Source organism: Hemitrygon akajei, chromosome 27 (genome assembly GCF_048418815.1).
Source record: "Hemitrygon akajei chromosome 27, sHemAka1.3, whole genome shotgun sequence".
NCBI lineage: Eukaryota > Metazoa > Chordata > Chondrichthyes > Myliobatiformes > Dasyatidae > Hemitrygon > Hemitrygon akajei.
The window spans coordinates 6,754,370-6,773,218 of NC_133150.1; the positions used below are offsets into that span (position 1 = coordinate 6,754,370).

The 18,849-nt window shown below is 40.7% G+C and overlaps 1 protein-coding gene across 3 annotated transcripts in view; it reads right to left on the reverse strand.

Annotated features, from left to right (window-relative positions):
- Positions 1-18,849, reverse strand: part of ilrun (inflammation and lipid regulator with UBA-like and NBR1-like domains) — a 132,314-nt gene that overhangs the window by 59,635 nt on the left and 53,830 nt on the right. For all 3 annotated transcript variants that reach the window (XM_073030314.1, XM_073030317.1, XM_073030316.1), the window contains exon 2: positions 14,651-14,805. In XM_073030314.1, the coding sequence (XP_072886415.1) occupies positions 14,651-14,805 (155 nt within the window). The remainder of the gene's footprint in view (positions 1-14,650; positions 14,806-18,849) is intronic.

Consider the following 18,849-nt stretch of genomic DNA (forward strand, 5'->3'; position numbering starts at 1 on the left):
CTCTTTCACCTCAGACGGTTGAGGAAGGTTTGGTATGGGCCCCCAGATCCTAAGAACTTGCCACAGGGGTACAATTGAGAGCATCCTAACTGGCTACATCACTGCCTGGTATGGGCATTGTACCTTCCTGATTCGCAGGACTCTGAAGAGTGGGTGCAGACAGCCCAGCGCATCTGTAGTGGTGAACTTCCCATGATTCAGGATATTTACAAAGACAGGGGACCTGTCACCCCAACCACAATCTATTCTAGCTGCTACCATCCGGGAAATTGGTACCACAGCATAAAAGCCAGGACCAACAAGGCTCCGGGACAGCTTCTTCCACCAGGCCATCAGACTGATTAACTCATTCTGATTTGAGTACATTTTATGTTATATTTACTGTTCTATTTATTATAAATTACTCTGATTGCACATTGCAAATTTAGATGGAGACATAATGTAAAGATTTTTACTCATGTATGTAAAGTCAATTCAAGGTCCTTAATGTTGCTGAAAAGAGAGATCTTGGGATCCACATTCATAGCTTCTTGAAAGTGGCTACACAGGTCGATAGGGTGGTTAAGAAGGCTTATGCAATGCTTGCTTTTATTAGTTGAGGCATTTTGATCAAAAGTCAAGAAGTTGCAACTGTGGTTAGGCTATATCTGGAGTATCCATACAGTTCTGGTTGCCCCGCTATTTGAAGGATGTTGAGGCTTCAGAGAGGGTGCAGAAGAGGTTTACCAGGATGCTGTCTAGTTTAGAGGGCATGTACCATCATGAGAAGATGTAGAAACTCTGGTTGTTTTCTTCAGAGCAGCAGAGGCTGAGGTGAGATCTGCCAGAGGTTTTTAAGATGAGAGGCATAGATAGAATAGATTGTTGAAATATCTAATACCAGAGGGCATGAATTGAAGGTGGGGGTAGATTCAAAGGGGATGAGAGGGGCAAGATTTTTTTTTAAACTCAGAGTGGTAGATGCCAGGAATGCGCTGCCTGGTATGCTGGTAGAGGCAAATACATTTGATCAGTGATACACTACAAGGATGGTTACGTGTCCTAAAGGGGCATTAGGGATAACAGACATTATCAAGGGGTGGTAAGCAACACCCGAACTTGAAGCACAAGACCTAACCAACTGTCGGTAGAGCAGATACTTATCAGAAAAAAAAGATTAGGTGCTGGAATAAAGGAACACCAGAGCTCCATTCCCATCAGAGCAGTGATGCCCATGGGTCTTATTCTAATAAAGCAGGAACATTGCAGGCTACTTATTAGTATCACTCAGTTCCAGAAGATGAAAGAAGCATTTGAAAAGCGTTGCACACTCGAGTCACTTGCCAAAAAAAACCACAAACAACCTTGATAATGGTCTCATTGCTTCTTACATTTCCAAAATCACAGCCAAGTGTGGAAAATCTCAGTTGGTGAAAGATTAATAATGTCTGCTGTATCAGAAGTGCTCACAACTGTTCTCAAAATGGATACCAGTATTTTAAAACCACTTCCTCTGAGTAATAACTCTGTAGCTCATCATTTGATGAAATGAGTGAAGACAGGGCATCAACGATGTAGAGCTACAAAAATCAGAACTTGAGATACAATTGGATGAGTCAACTGTACAAGACGACAAGGCATTGCTAATGGCATATGTATGGTTTCTTAAAAATGGAGATGTTTCTGAAGAGATTCTCTTTTGTGAAAAGTTAAACATAAACATCAATGGAGAATCAATCTACAACTAGGTCAAAATGTATTTTAAGGATAAAAGTATTCTGATCAGGAACATTATTTCTTGTGCAACAATGGAGCACCATATGACAGGCTGCTATGCTGGTTTAGTAACATTTATGAAAAATGAAATTTCAAGTCTGTTTGTAATCCACTGAGTAATTCATTCTCAACATCTCACAGTCAGAAACCTCAGCCAGTGACTTTTTTTTTAAGCACAACTCTCATAATATCTATCAACAAAATTATAGCTCATCCATTAATTAGCAGAATATTTTACCAGTAATGCCAAGATAATGATGAAGAGTTTGAACACTTCTTCACACTGAAGTGTGCTGGCTGTCAACAGGCTGCTGCTTGAAACATTTCTTTGACCCTTTTGACAGTGGTTGAATTTTTACTCAAAGTCAACAAGAGCTTGGGAATCAAGACTGAACTTCTACTTGGAGATGTAGTATACTGAGCCAATCTGTATGACAAAATGAGAATTTCAATTTAATAAAGGCAAAAAGTGCAGCATCCACTTTTCTCAGAAGATTGGAAATATATGAGCAAAATATTGGGAGAAGAATGTTCTCAGCTTCCCTGCATAGGAAGTATAGCACTCTCTTTCACAGACGGTGATTTGCAAGAGTACTGCTTACATCTGCAGTCACTGAAGAAGGATTTTCAGAATCAATTCAAGGATCTGGAAGTCCCAGACTACATAATTAACCCATTTTGCATGGTAGAAGAACACAGGAAGAGAGCTTGCAAGAAGGAATTATCAAAATTCAAAATGATGAAGAACGCACTTTTCAAAAATGTTAGCTTTTATGGTATGCGGCTACACTGTCATATAAATTTTCCTGGTCTTTGGGAAGAACCAAACTGTTCTTCATCGCATTTCCATCCTATCTTGTTGAAAGAGGCTTCAGTGCAGTGAATCACAGACAAAAACAGAAACTGCTTGGGCATTGTTACATGTGTGGACTTAAGACTTTTGTTGTCACAACTTGAACCAGATATTTCAACTCTTGCTAAAAACCATCAAGCTCAAGGATCACATTGATATTGAAGCTGTACAGTGCACAGGTACTGTGCCAGCTGGTTTAAAGACAAATAAAAACTTAAAGCAGAATCATTTTTCTCATACAGCTTATGGTAGACATGTTTTTACACATTAATGATGCCAGAAAGTATACTGTGCCCAAGAGAGCCATTGGCATGTATGGAGGTGCTTTAAGGGGACATTGGTAAGTATGAGTGTGCTTCAGGGATACGTTGAATTAAAAAGGCTGTGAAACATTGCTCAGAGGTTTTTAAAGAGATGTTTTGATAGATACATGAATGTGAGGAAGATGGAGAGATATGGACATTGTGTAGGTAAGAAGGATCAGTTTCTGTGGATTTTATTATTTACCTTTTAAGCTGGTTCAGCACAACATCTGAGATGCAATGGCGCTTGGGAGTCCTTGTGCAGAACACCCTAAAGGTTAACTTGTAGGCAGAGTCAATGGTGAGGAAGGCAAATGCAATGTTAGCATTCATTTTAAGGTCTAGAATACAAGAGCAGAGATGTGATGCTGAGGCATTGGACAGGGTACACCCCGAGTATTGTGGACAGTTTTGGGCTCCTCAAGAGAAGATGTGCTGACATTGGAGAGAGAGCAGAAGAGGTTAAAAAAGATGATTCCAGGAATGAAAGGGTTATCATATGAGGAACGTTTGTGATAACTCTGAGTCTGCACTTGCTGGAATTTAGGAGAGGGGGATCTCATTGAAATGCCTACACACAGTAGATGTGGAAAGGATGTTTCCATTGGTGGGGGTCCAGGACAAGAGCGCACAGCCTGAGGATAATAGACAATAGGTGCAGAAGTAGACCATTCGGCCCTTCGAGCCTGCACCGCCATTTTGAGATCATGGCTGATCAATTCCTATCAATACCCGGTTCCTGCCTTGTCCCCATATCCCTTGATTCCTCTATCCATAAGATACCTATCTAGCTCCTTCTTGAAAGCATCCAGAGAATTGGCCTCCACTACCTTCCGAGGCAGTGCATTCCAGACCCCCACAACTCTCTGGGAGAAGAAAATAAGAGGGGCATCCATTTAAAGCAGAGATGCAGAGAAATTTCTTTAGCCAGAGGGTGGTGAATTTGTGGAATTTATTACCACAGACAGCTATGGAGGCCAGGTAGTTGGGTGTATTTAAGGCATAGCTTGATCAGCTCTTGATTGGACATGGCATCAAAGGTTACAGGGAGAAGACCAGGGAGGGGGAAAAAAGGATCAGCCATGATTGAATGGTGGAGAAGACTCAATGGGCCAAATGACCTAATTCTGCTCCTCTGTCTTATGGTCTAACACTGTGAGCCGAAGGGCCTGTTTCTGTGCGGTACTCTTATGTCCAATGTTCTGTGCACAGCCTAGCATCATTTTATGGGCATAGAACCAAGGTACAGATGTTATCTTAAATATGTATATTTATTGTGTTTTTATTATTAATTGTATTCTTTTGTTTGTTTTTGTGCTGCATAGGATCCAGAGTAACAAAGCAATAAACAAGGCAAGACAGCAGCTGTATTTCATCAGGAGTTGATGTACCACAGAGAACATTCTGACTAGATCCACCACCATCTGGTATGGGCAGGCTACTGCACAGGATCGAAGTAAGTTGTAGACAGTTATAAAATTAGTCAGCTCCATCATGGGCATTAGCCTCCATCGTATCCAAGACATCTTCAATGAGTGGCACCTCAGAAAAACAGCTTCCATCATCAAGAACCCCCACCACCCAAGATATGTGTCCTTATTATTGTCACTATCAGGAAGGAGGGTCAGAAGCCTAAAAGCACTCACTCAGCGATTCAGGAACAGCTTCTTACCCTTGGCCATTCGATTTCTCAATGAACATTGAACTTCTGAACACTAAATTACTATTTTATTTTTAGTTCTTTTTTTGCGCAACTTACCTTAACTATGCACACATATGCATAAACATGCACATACATACACACACAAAGAAATAACATACAAATATATAAAGGTTTGGGCACCCCTGCTCAAAATTGCTGTTACTGTGAATAGCAAACCAGGTAAAAAATGACCTGATTTCCAAAAGGCATAGAGTTAAAGATGACACATTTCTTTAATATTTTAAGCAAGATTACTTTTTTTATTTCCATCTTTTACAGTTTCAAAATAACAAAAGGAAAAGGGCACGAAGCAAAAGTTTGGGCACCCTATATGGTCAGTACTTAGTAACACCCCCTTTGGCAAGTATCACAGCTTGTAAATGCTTTCTGTAGTCAGCTAAGAGATTTTCAATTCTTGTTTGGGGGATTTTCACCCATTCTTCTTTACAAACGGCTTCCAGTTCTGTGAGACTCTTGGGCCGCCTTGCTCTTCTGAGGTCTATCCACAGATTTTCGATGATGTTCAGGTCGGGGCACTCTGAGGGCCATGGCAAAACCTTCAGCTTGTGCCTCGAGGTAGTCCATTGTGGATTTTGAGGTGTGCTTCGGGTCATTATCTTGTTATAGAAGCCATCCTCTTTTCATCTTCAGGTTTTTTTTAAACATGTTGTGCTGTTTTGCTTCCAGAATTTGCTGGTATTTAATTAATTCTTCCCTCTACCAGTGAAACATTCCCTGTGCCACTGGCTGCAACACAAGCCCAAAGCATGATTGATCTGCACCCTTTTGCTCCAAACATACCTTTGTTCATTGCAGCCAAAAAGTTATATTTTAACTTCATCAGTCCACAGGACTTGTTTCCAAAATGCATCAGGCTTGTTTAGATGTTCCTTTGCAAACTTCTGACGCTGAATTTTGTGGTGAGGACGCAGGAAAGGTTTTCTTCTAATGACTCTTCCATGAAGGTCATATTTGTGCAGGTCTTTTGCAGTCAAACAGGGGTTTTGATTTGCCTTTCTAGCAATCCTACAAGCAGCTCTCTCAGAAAGTTTTCTTGGTCTTCCAGACCTCAATTTGACCTGCACCGTTCCTGTTAACTGCCATTTCCTAATGATGTTATGAACTGAGGAAACGGCTACCTGAAAAAGCTTTGTTATCTTCTTATAGCCTTCTCCTGCTTTGTGGGCATCATTTATTTTAATTTTCAGAGTGCTAGGCAGCTGCTCAGAGGAGCCCATGGCTGCTGATTGTTGGGACAAGGTTTGAGGAGTCAGGGTATTTATAAAGCTTTGAAATTTGCATCACCTGGCCTTTCCTAATAATGACTGTGAACAAGCCATAGCCTTAACAAGCTAATTAAGGGCTGAGACCTTGGTAAAAGTTATCTGAGAGCTCAAATCTCTTGGGGTGCCCAAACTTCTGCGTGGTGCTCCATTCCTTTTTTTCCACTCTAAAATTGTACAAAACAAATACACTAATCTTGCTTGAAATGTTGAAAAGAATGTTTCATCTTTAACTTTATGACTTTCGGAGATCAGTTCAACTTCTACTCAGTTAACTATTCACAGTAACAGAAATTTTGACCAGGGGTGCCCAATCTTTTGCATTTCACTGTACATGCATTTCTACATACACAGTAAATGAATGCTAGCATTACATTTGCCTTCCTCACCACAGACTCAACCTTCAAATTAACCTTCAGGGAATCCTACACGAGGACTCCCAAGTCCCTTTGCAGCTCAGTGTGTTTTTAAATATTTTCTCTCATTAGAAAACAGTCAACCCTTTCATTCCTTCAACCAAGGTGCACGACCATGCACTTCCTGACACTGTATTCCATCTGCCATTCCTTTGCCCATTCTCCTAATCTGTCCAAGTACTTCTGTAGCCTCTCTGCTCTTCAAAACTACCTGCCCGTCCACCTATCTTCATATCATCTACAAACTTTGTTGCATGGACCCAACTCCATCATCCAAATCATTGACGTATAACATAAAAAGAATCAGTCCCGATACAGTTCCCTGTGGAACACCACTCATCTCTGGCAGCCAGCCAGGAAAGGCTCTCTTGATTTCCACTCTTTGCTTGCCTCCTTCCAATCAGCCACTGCTTTATCCATGCTAGAATCTCTCCTGCAATACCATGGGCCCTTAGCTTGCTAAGCAGCCTCGTGTGTCACCTTGTCAAATGCCTTCTGAAAATCCAAGTGCACAACATCCACTAATTCTGCTTTGTCTGTTCTGCTTGTTCATTCTTCAAAAAATTCCAACAGATTTGTCAGGCAAGATTTCAAGAGGAAACCATGCTGACTACTCCCTATTTTATCATGTACCTTTTAGTACCCTGAGACCTCATCCTTAATAATCATATAACCATATAACAATTACAGCATGGAAACAGGCCATCTCGGCCCTTCTAGTCCATGCCGAACGCTTACTCTCACCTAGTCCCACCGACCTGAACTCAGCCCATAACCCTCCATTCCTTTCCTGTCCATATACCTATCCAATTTTTTTTTAAATGACAAAATCGAACCTGCCTCTACCGCTTCTACCGGAAGCTCGTTCCACACAGCTACCAGTCTCTGAGTAAAGAAGTTACCCCTCGCGTTACCCCTAAACTTTTGCCCCATAACTCTCAACTCATGTCCTCTTGTTTGAATCTCCCCTACTCTCAATGGAAAAAGCCTATCCACGTCAACTCTATCTATCCCCCTCATAATTTTAAATACCTCTATCAAGTCCCCCCTCAACTTTCTATGCTCCAAATAAAGACCTAACTTGTTCAACCTTTCTCTGTAACTTAAGTGCTGAAACCCAGGTAACTTTCTAGTAAATCTTCTCTGTACTCTATTTTGTCAACATCTTTCCTATAATTCGGTGACCAGAACTATACACAATACTCCAAATTTGGCCTCATCAATGCCTTGTACAATTTTAACATTACATCCCAACTCCTATACTCAATGCTCTGATTTATAAAGGCCAGCATACCAAAAGCTTTCTTCACCACCTTATCCACAAGAGATTCCACCTTCAGGGAACTATGCATCATTATTCCTAGATCACTCTGTTCTACTGCATTCCTCAATGCCCTACCATTTACCATGTATGTCCTATTTTGATTAGTCCTACCAAAATGTAGCACCTCACACTTATCAGCATTAAACTCCATCTGCCATCTTCCAGCCCACTCTTCTAACTGGCCTAAATCTCTCTGCAAGCTTTGAAAACCTACTTCATTATCCACAACACTACCTATCTTAGTATCATCTGCATACTTACTAATCCGATTTACCACCCCATCATCCAGATCATTAATGTATATGACAAACAACATTGGACCAGTACAGATCCCTTAGGCACACCACTAGTCACCTCCTGACAAACAGTTATCCACCACTACTCTCTGGCAGCTCCCATCCAGCCACTGTTGAATCCATTTTACTACTTCAGTATTAATACCTGACGATTGAACCTTCCTAACTAACCTTCCGTGTGGAACCTTGTCAAAGGCCTTACTGAAGTCCATATAGAGAACATCCACTGCTTTACCTTCATCAACTTTCCTAGTAACCTCTTCAAAAAATTCAGTAAGATTTGTCAAACATGACCTTCCATGCACAAATCCATGTTGACTGTTCCTAATCAGACCGTCTATAATTATATATACCATCTCTAAGAATACTTTCCATTAATTTACCCTCCGCTGACGTCAAACATCTTCCCAACCACTGAGGTCAGACTAACTGGCCTATAGTTTCCTTTCTTCTGCCTCTCTCTCCCTTCTCGAAGAGTGGAATGACATTTGCAATTTTCCAGTCTGCTAGAACCATTCAAGAATCTACTGATTCTTGAAAGATAATTACGAATGCCTTCATGATCTCTTCAGCCTTCTCTTTCTGGGGTGCTGGGGTGTACACCATCTGATAAAGGTGCCTTATCTTCAGACCTTTCAGTTTCCCAGGTACCTTCTCTCTAGTAATGGTAATTTCACACACTTCATGCCCCCTGACACCTGGAACTTCCACCACCTTCCACAGTGAAGACTGATGCAAAATGCTTATTCAGTTCATCCACCATTTCCTTGTCCCCAATTACTACCTCTCCAGCATCCTTTTCCAGCAGTCCATTAACCAAACTCACAGCATTTAGACTTTATGCATCTGAAGAAACTTTTGGTATCCTCTGTTATTGGCTAGCTCACTTTCGTATTCCATCTTTTCTTCTTAATGACTTTTTAAAATTTGTCTTCTGTTGGTTTTTAAAAGCTTCCCAATCTTCTACCTTTTCACTGATCTTTGCTCTATTATATACCCTCTCTTTTACTTTTATGTTGGCCTTGACTTCTCTGGTTAGTCACACTTGTGTTATCTTTCCTTTATAATACTACTTCCTCTTTGGGATGTATACATCCTGTATCTTCCAAATTGCTTCCAGAAATTCGAGCTCTGCCATCATCCCTGCCAGTTTTACTTTGCAATCAATTCTAGCGAAATCCTCTCATGCCTCTAATTCCCTCTACTCCATTGTAATACTGATAACATCAGGAGGATACTTAGATAACAAACTCCTCCTTGCCAATACGAGCAGCATTTATGTCCTATTAAATTTTTCTCATGTATAGTTTGCTGTGCTGGGCAGAATAACTAACACTGTTCACAGATGGTGCCTGACTTGCTCAGTTTTTGCTGCATTCCCATACTTCTGCCTCAGTTTTTCTTATCCTATATGTATGGACAAGTCTACCTTCCCATTAACAATGCATTACACAGACGGACAAACTTAAGATGCAGATAAACAAGTCCCTGAAGCAAATTCAGATATTCATTTTTCCTCTACATGACCTGTCCAGATCAAATCCAAATGAACGGTCTCAATCTCAGATGCTGACTCTCCATTTCCTGCCAGTCTCACTGAGTTTCTGCAGCATCTTGTTTGCTGTTCCAGATTCCAACATCTGCAGTCTCTTCTGTCTACATATCTCTACCCCACCTTCTTCCTTTTCTGAACTTTATCTCACTTTTCTCAGTTCTGAGATAGACCCAAACCATTGACTGTGTCTCTTTCCACATATGCTGCCTGATCTGCTGAGTCCTCCCCCACCCCCAAAAGTAATTTCTTTGTCATGCATCTGAAATTTCCTACTGAATCTCATGAATTCAATACAATTACAAACTGATTTCCCTCCTTGCAGGCACAGGCCAACATTATGACATTTCTGAAATAAACTAACCAAATTACAGACTCAGATCTCCACTATTTAATAAATTGCAGTCCAGTACAGGTGGCCCCCATTTTCGAAAGTTCATTTTACTACACCTCTCTGTTATAAAGGACCTACATTAGCTACCTGTTTTCACTAATAGAAGGTCTTTTCACTGTTACGAAAAAAGGCAGCGTGCACCCCGAGCAGCCAGGCTTCTCCCCCGGAACTGCATTCTTGCCGCCATGCTTAAACACGTGCCTGTGAGCATCTGTGGTTTATCTCGACTTATTTTGTGCATCTGTTAGCAAGATGAGTTCTAAGGTATCAGAAAAGCCAAAAAGAGCTCGTAAGGGTGTTACACTGAGCACAAAACTGGACATAATTAAGCGTTTTGATCATGGTGAACGAAGTAAGGACACTGTCAGCGCATTGAACTTGCCTGTGTGCACCTTTCACACTATTTATACACAGAGAGAAAGAATCCGATGTTACTGTTGGCTCTGCTCATAGCAAAGTGGTCTCTCTTAGTCAGCATCCAATAATGGATAAAATAGAAGCTCTATTGTTTGAGTGGCTTGATGGGTGTACAAAGCGTGGTGTTTCATTAAGTTATCTTATACTTGAGAAATCAGTCAGTCTTTTTAATAAGCTGAAACAGAACGCACTGGACGATGGTGATGGAAGTGTTGCGAAAGTGGAATTTAAAGGTAGTCATGGGTGTTTTGATCGGTTTCTGAGGCGAGGGCAGCTTCATAGCTTAACATTTACTGGAGAGAATGCTTCGGCTGATACTGAAACCACCGAAAACTTCCCAGCAGAACTGAAGAAAATAATTACAGAAGGTGGTTATTCATATAAGCAAGTGTTTTAACTGTGAAGAAACTGCAATTTGCCGAGCAAGACATTTATTTCGATAGAAGAAAAGCAGGCTAGGGGACACAAGGCATCGAAGGACAGGTTTACCCTAATGCCTATTATTAACACTACTGGTGATGCTGTCCTTAAGCCTCTACTAGTGTACCATTCAGAAAATCCGAGGGCACTTAAAGGTGTTGATAAGAAAACACTTCCCGTTGTGTTCCGTTCACGTCCAAGTGGTTGGAATACCCAAGTGCACTTTTCTGAGTACATGAGTGGATACATTTGTCCTTTTGTTGAAAAATACTGTACAGAAAATAACCTCGATAATAGGTGTCTTGTGATTGTCGATAATTGTGCTGATCATCCACCTGGCATTACCGAGTACGGTGGTAACATTCGTGTTGCGTTCTTACCGCCGAATACGACATCATTGCTGCAGCCGTGTGACCAAGGCCTAACAGCCACAATTAAGGCTTACTATACGCAAAATGTGATGCATTTTATTCTAAGTGCCATTGACAGAGAGGGCAACTCCAAAGCATCTTTGCGAGATCTGGTAAGAGTGCAATATAAAACTGGCAATCGCCAACATTGGAGATGCTCTCCATAGACTAACAGTCTCAATGAGAAATGGCATTTGGAGGAAACTATGTCCTGAAGCAGTGAATGGTTTTAAAGGCTTCGAACCATCAACAATAAATATGGCAATAGTGAGTTTTGCTAAGGAGGCTGGGTTTGTGGAAGTTGATGATGATGATGTTGAAGAGGTTTTGGCATCCCATGACCAAGAACTGACAGATGAAAAACTGAAGCAATTGCAAGGGGAAAGGATAACAATCGAAACTAACACAGTAGCGAAAGTGAAGTCGTCCAGGAACTGAACGTGAAGCAATTGCGTGAAATTTTCACTGCAATTGACAACGCTGCAATGACTGCAGAAAAGTACGACTTTAATTTTGAAAGGGTACGTAGGTTTAGGGCAGGTTTGCAGAATGGTTTGAGTGCTTATGAAGAGTGCTTAAACTGGATGTTAGAAATATGCGCGAGGCTAAGCAGTCAAGCACACTGTCGTTTTTCAAACCTTCCACATCAGCCACAGCAGACGACGAACCTCAACCTTCAGGCAGGCATATACAGAAGACATTAGTGACCTGCCTGCCCTGATGGAAACAGACGACGATGACATGACACCCCAGTCTCCTGTACCTCCCACCACCCTGACCTCCGACAACTCAGCCTAACACACCATTATCAGTGTGCTCACTCTCTGCCCGATTCCGGTAAGTGAAACTACACTGTACGTACATTATTTCTACTTTATATAGGCTGTGTATTTTAATGTATATTTGGTATGATTTGGCAGCTTCATAGCTTAAAGATTACTGGAGAGAGTGCTTCCACTGAGACTGATTCCGCTACGTAGTGAGATTTTCGCTATGCTAAACAGTGCTGCAATGATTACAGAAAAGTATTTCTACTTTATATAGGCCGTGTATTTATCATATCATTCCTGCTTTTACTACTTGTTACTGTTATTTTAGGTTTTGTGTGTTATTTGACATGATTTTGTCGGTTACTTTTTGGGTCTGGGAACGCTCACAAAAATTTCCCATATTAGTAAGTGGTAATTGCTTGATCACTTTACGACATTGCGGCTTACGAACCGTTTCATAGGAACGCTCTACCTTCAGATAGCGGGAGAAATCTATATTTAATAAACTGTAGTCTCCAAAAAGGTAAATGAGAATGTGATGCACAATTAATACCTGAAACACTCCACATAGAAGTATTTAAGGCATGACACCTGAATCCAAAACATTTCCTTTTAGTGGAGACTGTTAATGAAAAAAAGACTTGACAACAAATCTCTTATTGTCATCAATCACCTGTGATGTCAAAAAAAAATACAGTATGGGACAACACAACGTAGTTGCAAAAAAGTGTGTGAACCCTTTGCAATTACCTGGTTTTCTGCATTAATTACTCATAAAATGTTGTCTGATCTTTATCCAAGTCACAGTAATTGACAAAAAATGTGCCTAAACTAATAACACACAAACAATCGTACTTTTCATGTCTTTATTGAACACATTGTTGAATCATTCACAGTCCAGGCTGGAAAGTATGTGAACCCTTGTATTTAATAACTTGTCGAGCTTCCTTTAGCAGCAATAACCTCCATCAAATGTTTCCTGTGGCTGCTGATCAGACTTCCAAAACGGCAAGGAGCAATTTTAGACCATTCCTGCATGCAGAACTGCTCCAGTTCATGCCACAGCATCTCAGTTGGGTTGAGGTCTGGACTGGACTTAACCATTCCATAACACAAATTTTCTTCTTTTTAAACCATTCTGTTGTTGATTTACTCATGTTTTGGATCATTGTCTTGTTGCATCATCCAACTTCTATTAAGCTTCAGGTGACAAACCACTACTCTGACATTCTCCTGTCAAATGTCTTCATACAACTTTGAATTTACTGTTCCCTCAATGCTTCCAAGCTGTCCAGGCCCTGAGGCAGCAAAGCAGCCCTAAACTATGATGCTCCTTCCATAGACTTCACAATTGGGATGCAGTTTTGGTGTTGGTGTGCAGTGCCCTTTTTCCTCCAAACATAGCTGTCATGTATTTCTGCCAAAATGTTCAACTTTTGTCTCATCTGTCCACAGAACTTTGTCCCAGAAGCATTGTCGTAACATCCAGGTGGATTTCTGCAAACTTGAGACGTGCAATGTTCATTTTGGAGAGCAATGGTTTCTTCCTTCCCTGAACACCATTCTTGTTCAGTGTTTCTCTTATAGTAGACACGAACAGAGATTTCAGCAAGTTCTAGATATTTCTGCAGGTCTTTTGCTGTTACCAAGGATCCTTTTTCACCTCCTTCAGCATTGCACGTCGTGCTCTTGGTGTGATCTTTGCAGGATGCCCACTCCTAGGGAGAGAAGCAACAGTACTGAATTTTCTCCATTTGTGGACAATTTCCCGTACAGTGGACTAATGAACACTCAGGTCCTTGGAAATGCTTTTGTAGCCTTTTCCAGTTTCATGCATCTCTGTAATTCTTCTTTTAAGGTCCTCCAAAAGTTGAAATGATCGAGGCATGGTGCACATAAACAAGTTTTTTTTTAGAAGAATAGGCTCTGTCAGTAACCTGACTTTGTGCCTTTACAAACGCTACAACCCACACCTCCAATCTCATCTCATGGAACATCTGACTCCAAATAGCTTTTGTAGAAGGCATCACCCCAGAGGTTCTCATACTTTTTTGAACCTGGACTGCTAATGTTTAAATGTATTCACAAGTAGTACAACTTTTTGTATGTTATTAGATTAGGCAGATTGTGTTTGTCTATTATTGTGACTTTGATGAAGATCGGACCACATTTTATGAGTAACTAATGCAGAAAACCAGATAAATGCAAATGGTTCACAAACTTTTTCTAGCAAGTATACAACTGAGTATATTGTGACTGCAGCTGCATAAAATTACGTGGGAATATTTAACAGTTTTAGAGTAAGCAAAAGCATTTCTTGCAGCAATCACACAGTGTTTCTCATAACAGGAGTTTTATGATTGTTGTTTAAGTTTGTGCTAGAACAAACTACTTTCAATAGCTTATTGTCTTATGTTTGGATCCGAATACTTGTAAGATAAATCCAATGTTGTAATTTTCAAGTAGTCTTCTTTATTTTGCTCTGTTTACATGTATAATATTCTGTAATCTTATCCATCACTTCTTCACCTCTTACCCAAAAGACTTCAATAAGAAAATCACAATGTAAAATAAACAAAAAATATTAATGAAAAGCAGTGGATTGGTTACGACTTGCACAACATTCTATATGGTAAACATATGTAAACTTGTAAGTCTGTAGATTTTAGACCATAAGACAAGAGCAGAATTGGGCCATTCAATCCATTCAGTCTGCTCTGCAACAATGTTCAACATTATCTGAACTAAATAATTACCTGTATTCTGTATCCTCCATGTTTTGGTGAACTGAGTGTCAGGTGGTACTGATTCCCCTTCTCCTATTGTAACATCTTCTACAAATGACATAGAAGGTGCATTTATATTTGGACTCTCAAAGTCGTAGTAAGCACCAATGGCAGCTTGCAAATTCCTGTAACAGAAAACATTTCAATTATATGAAAAAAAATTGAGGGAATAAATATACCCAAAGACATGCATGTAGGTAATTCCCTAAAAGATATATTCAAAAGCATCACAAAAATGCAAGCTAAAGGCGGAATTTTAGTTAAAGACCAATTAACACCTAAATAATAGAAGAATAGTAAACAAACCTGTTGATAACTATTTATATATGGCACTTAACGTGAAAACACAAAACAATTAACAATGAGTAGGTGATCTTCTTTTGAAAGTTAGCATTGGTGACTGAAAATTTGATGAAAATGTGTTTTCAGCCTGCTTTTCATAGAAGATGATCAGGAGCAAATCGGAAGGATGCTCTAGTAATGATTAAATAAATAATGACAAACAAGAGATGGTATTGAAGCAAACAAGCAAACAGGATTTGAGGTGTTAAGCACAACTATATTTTCTTGTAACACAAAAAGATGAGATGTACGGCTTAACACTTGACTGGGAGCTGGCTTTTTATCCCTTCCATTCATTCAACCACTGATGATCTTCCATTTCAGTTGCTTGCCTTGGACAATCTTCATACCACTAAACAAACACGTCACTCTTTCAACTTTCTAAACATGGGAATATTACACATGAACCCAAAGGGACCAATATCCTTGCAAGTAGGTTTGCAAGAACTGTTCCGGGGTTTTAAACTAATTTGACAAGGGGATGAGAATTGGAGTGATAGGGCTGAGGATGGAGTAGCAGAGGCAGTGTGTAGTGAGACTGCTAGCAAAGACAGACTGATGATGATGGGGCATAACTGTAGTTAACAAGATGAGCTGCAATGTTAAAGGTGGAAGACAAAACCCAAGGGGGGAAGAGAGGGGGAACAAAACTCAAAGTGGGGGGGAGAGGGGAAGAGAGGAAAATACAAAGTGGGGTGAAGAGACGAATATCCATGGGGGGGGAAGAGACAAAACCCAAAGGGGGAGGAGAAGACAAAATCCAAGGGGGGGGAGACAGACAAAATCCAAAGGGGGGGGGGAGACAAACTCCAAAGGTGGGGGGAGACAGACAAACTCCAAAGTGGGGGGAGACAGACAAAATCCAAAGGGGGGGGAGGGAGGGAGACAAAATCCAAAGGGAAGGGAGGGAGGGAGACAGAATCCAAGGGGGGGGGGGGGAGACAGACAAAATCCAAAGGGGGGGAGACAAACTCCAAAGGGGGGGGAGACAGACAAACTCCAAAGTGGGGGGGAGACAGACAAAATCCAAAGGGGGGGGAGGGAGGGAGACAAAATCCAAAGGGAAGGGAGGGAGGGAGACAGAATCCAAGGGGGGAGGGAGACAGAATCCAAGGGGGGGGGGAGACAAAATCCAAAGGGGGCTGAATACAGGACTGATGCTATTATATTTGAATGCATACAGTAGACAAAATAAGGTATGTGAACTTGTTGCACAGTTACAGATTGGCATGTGTGATGTGGGCATCACAGAGTTGTGGCTGAAAAAAAATATAGTTGGAGTTTTACATCTAAGGATACACATTATATCAAAAGGACAGGTAGGTAGACAGAGGGATAAGATGGCTCTGTTGATAAAAAAAAATAATTCAAATTCTTATCGAGTGACATCAGAGCAGAAGGTGTAGAATCATTGTGGGTCAGGCTAAGAAACTGCAAAGGTGAAAAGACCCTGATGGGTATCATACACAGACCTTCAAACAGTAGCAAAATTGTGGTTTACAAATTACAATGGGAGATAGAAAATGCATGTCAAAATAGTAAGATTACAATAGTCACGGGAGATTTCAATGTGTAGATAGATTGGGAAAATCAGGTTGGAGCTGGATTCCAAGAGGGGGACTTTGTAGAATAGCTTTGAGGTGGCTTTTTAAGAGCAGCTTGTGGTTGAGCCTACTAGAGGGTTAGCTATTCTAGACTGTATGTTGTACGAAGAACAGGAATTGATCAGAGAGCTTAAGGTAAAGGAGCCCTTCGCAGACAGTGATCATGTCATGATAGAATTCCCCTGCAAATTGAGAAAAGGAAGCTGAAGTCAGATGAATCCGTTATTACAGTGTAGTAAAGGGAATTACGGAGGCAAGTTGGACATAATTGACTGGAAGAAAACACCACCAGGGAAACAGCAGAGCAACAACGGCTAGAATTTTTGAAAGCAATTCGGATGGTACAGGATCACTACATCCCAAAGTAGTCGTATTCCAAAAGCAGGATGATGCAACAGTGGCTGACAAGGAAAGTCAAAGCCAACATAAAAGCAAAAGAGGTGAAATACAAGAGCATAAATTAGTGGGAAATGAGAAGTTTGGGAAGTGAGAATGGAATATGAAAGCAGATACCAAAAGTTTCTTCAGATATATAAAGTGTTAAAAAAGAGGCGAGATTAGATGCTGGAACGTGGAAAAATTATGGAAAGGTAGTAATGGGGGACAAGGAAATGATAACAAACTGAGTAAGTATTATGCATCAGTCTTCACAGTGATAGACACCAGCAATATGCTGGAGTGTACAAATGTCAGGGAGCAGAAGTGAATGAAGTTGCCATTATGAGGGAGAAGGTGCTTGAGAAACTGAAAGATCTGAAGGTCGATAAGTCAACTGGACCAGATGGCCTGCACCCCAGGGTTCTGAAGGAAGCATCTGAATAGATCGTTGAGGTATTAGTCATGTTCTTTCATGAATCAAAGGATTTTGGCATGGTTCCGGAGGAATGGAAAATTACAATTATCATTCCATTCTTCAAGAAGGGAGACACAGAAGAAATTATAGGCCAGTTTAGTCTGAGTTCAGTGGTTTGGGAATTGCTTGTTAAGGATGTGGTTTTGGTGTACTTGGAGGTACATGATAAAATAAGCCAAAGTCACCATGGTTTCCTCAAGGGAAAATCTTGCCTGACAAATCTGTTGGAATTTTTTGAAGAAATAACTAGTAGGATAAACAAAGGAGAATTGGTGGATGTTGTGTACTTGGATTGTCAGAAGGCATTTGAAAAAGTGCAATACATGAGGCTGCTCAACACTTTAAGAGCCCATGGTATTACAGGAAAGATACTAGAATGGATAAAGCATTGGGCGATTGGCAGCAGGCAAACAGTGGGAATTGACAGCCTTTTCTGGTTGGCTGCTGTGACTTGTGGTGTTCCACAGGGATGTGTGTTGGGACCATTTCTTTTTACAGGTATATGAAATGTCAATGATTTGGATGAAGGAATTCATGGCTTTGTGGCCAGGTTTGCTGATGATACAAAGATAAGTGGAGAGGAAGGTAGTGTTGAGGAAGCAGAGAGGCTGAAGAAGGACTTAGACACATGAGGAAAATAGGCAAAGAAGTGGCAGATGGAATACAGTGTCAGGAAGTGCATGGTCATGCATTTTGGTACAAGAAATAAAGGGTAGACTATTTTCTAAATAGAGAGAAAATTCAAAAAATCTGAGGTGCAACAGGACTTGGGAGACCTTATGCAGGATTCCCTGAAGGTTAATTTGCAGGTTGAGTTGGTGGTCAGGAAGACAAATGCAATGTCAGCATTTATTTAAAGAGGATTAGAAGTTAAAGGATGTAATCTTCAGGCTTTACAAGGGATTGGTGAGACCTCATTTGGAGTATTGCGAGCAATTTTAGATCTTTTATCTAAAAATGGATGTGCTTATATTGGAGAGGGTTCCAATATTGCTAGTCCAGGATTTCGTACGCTGTGTTGTGTGACTGCTGTTTAGTATTGATTACGCTGATTATTTATGCATTTAAACCAGTGTTGAACTGGTGTTTGGGGAAAGTGAGCTGTGGGGAAAGTGAGCTGAGGCATAATTAAGGTACTTTACTATGCATGCCATGGGGATTAAGGTTTGGTGCAATTCAGAGATTATCCAGAAGTAATGCTTAGGTACTGAGCGGGGTGGATATTCAAATCCCCAATGAACTGTTACTTTGAGTGCAGAGTTCCATAAAAGTATTGGGGAAAGTTACGCTGAGTAATGTCAGCTGGTAAGGATGCCGTGTTAGGCCAGGCTACCAATGACATGACAGAAGTTGCACTGCCTGATCAGATT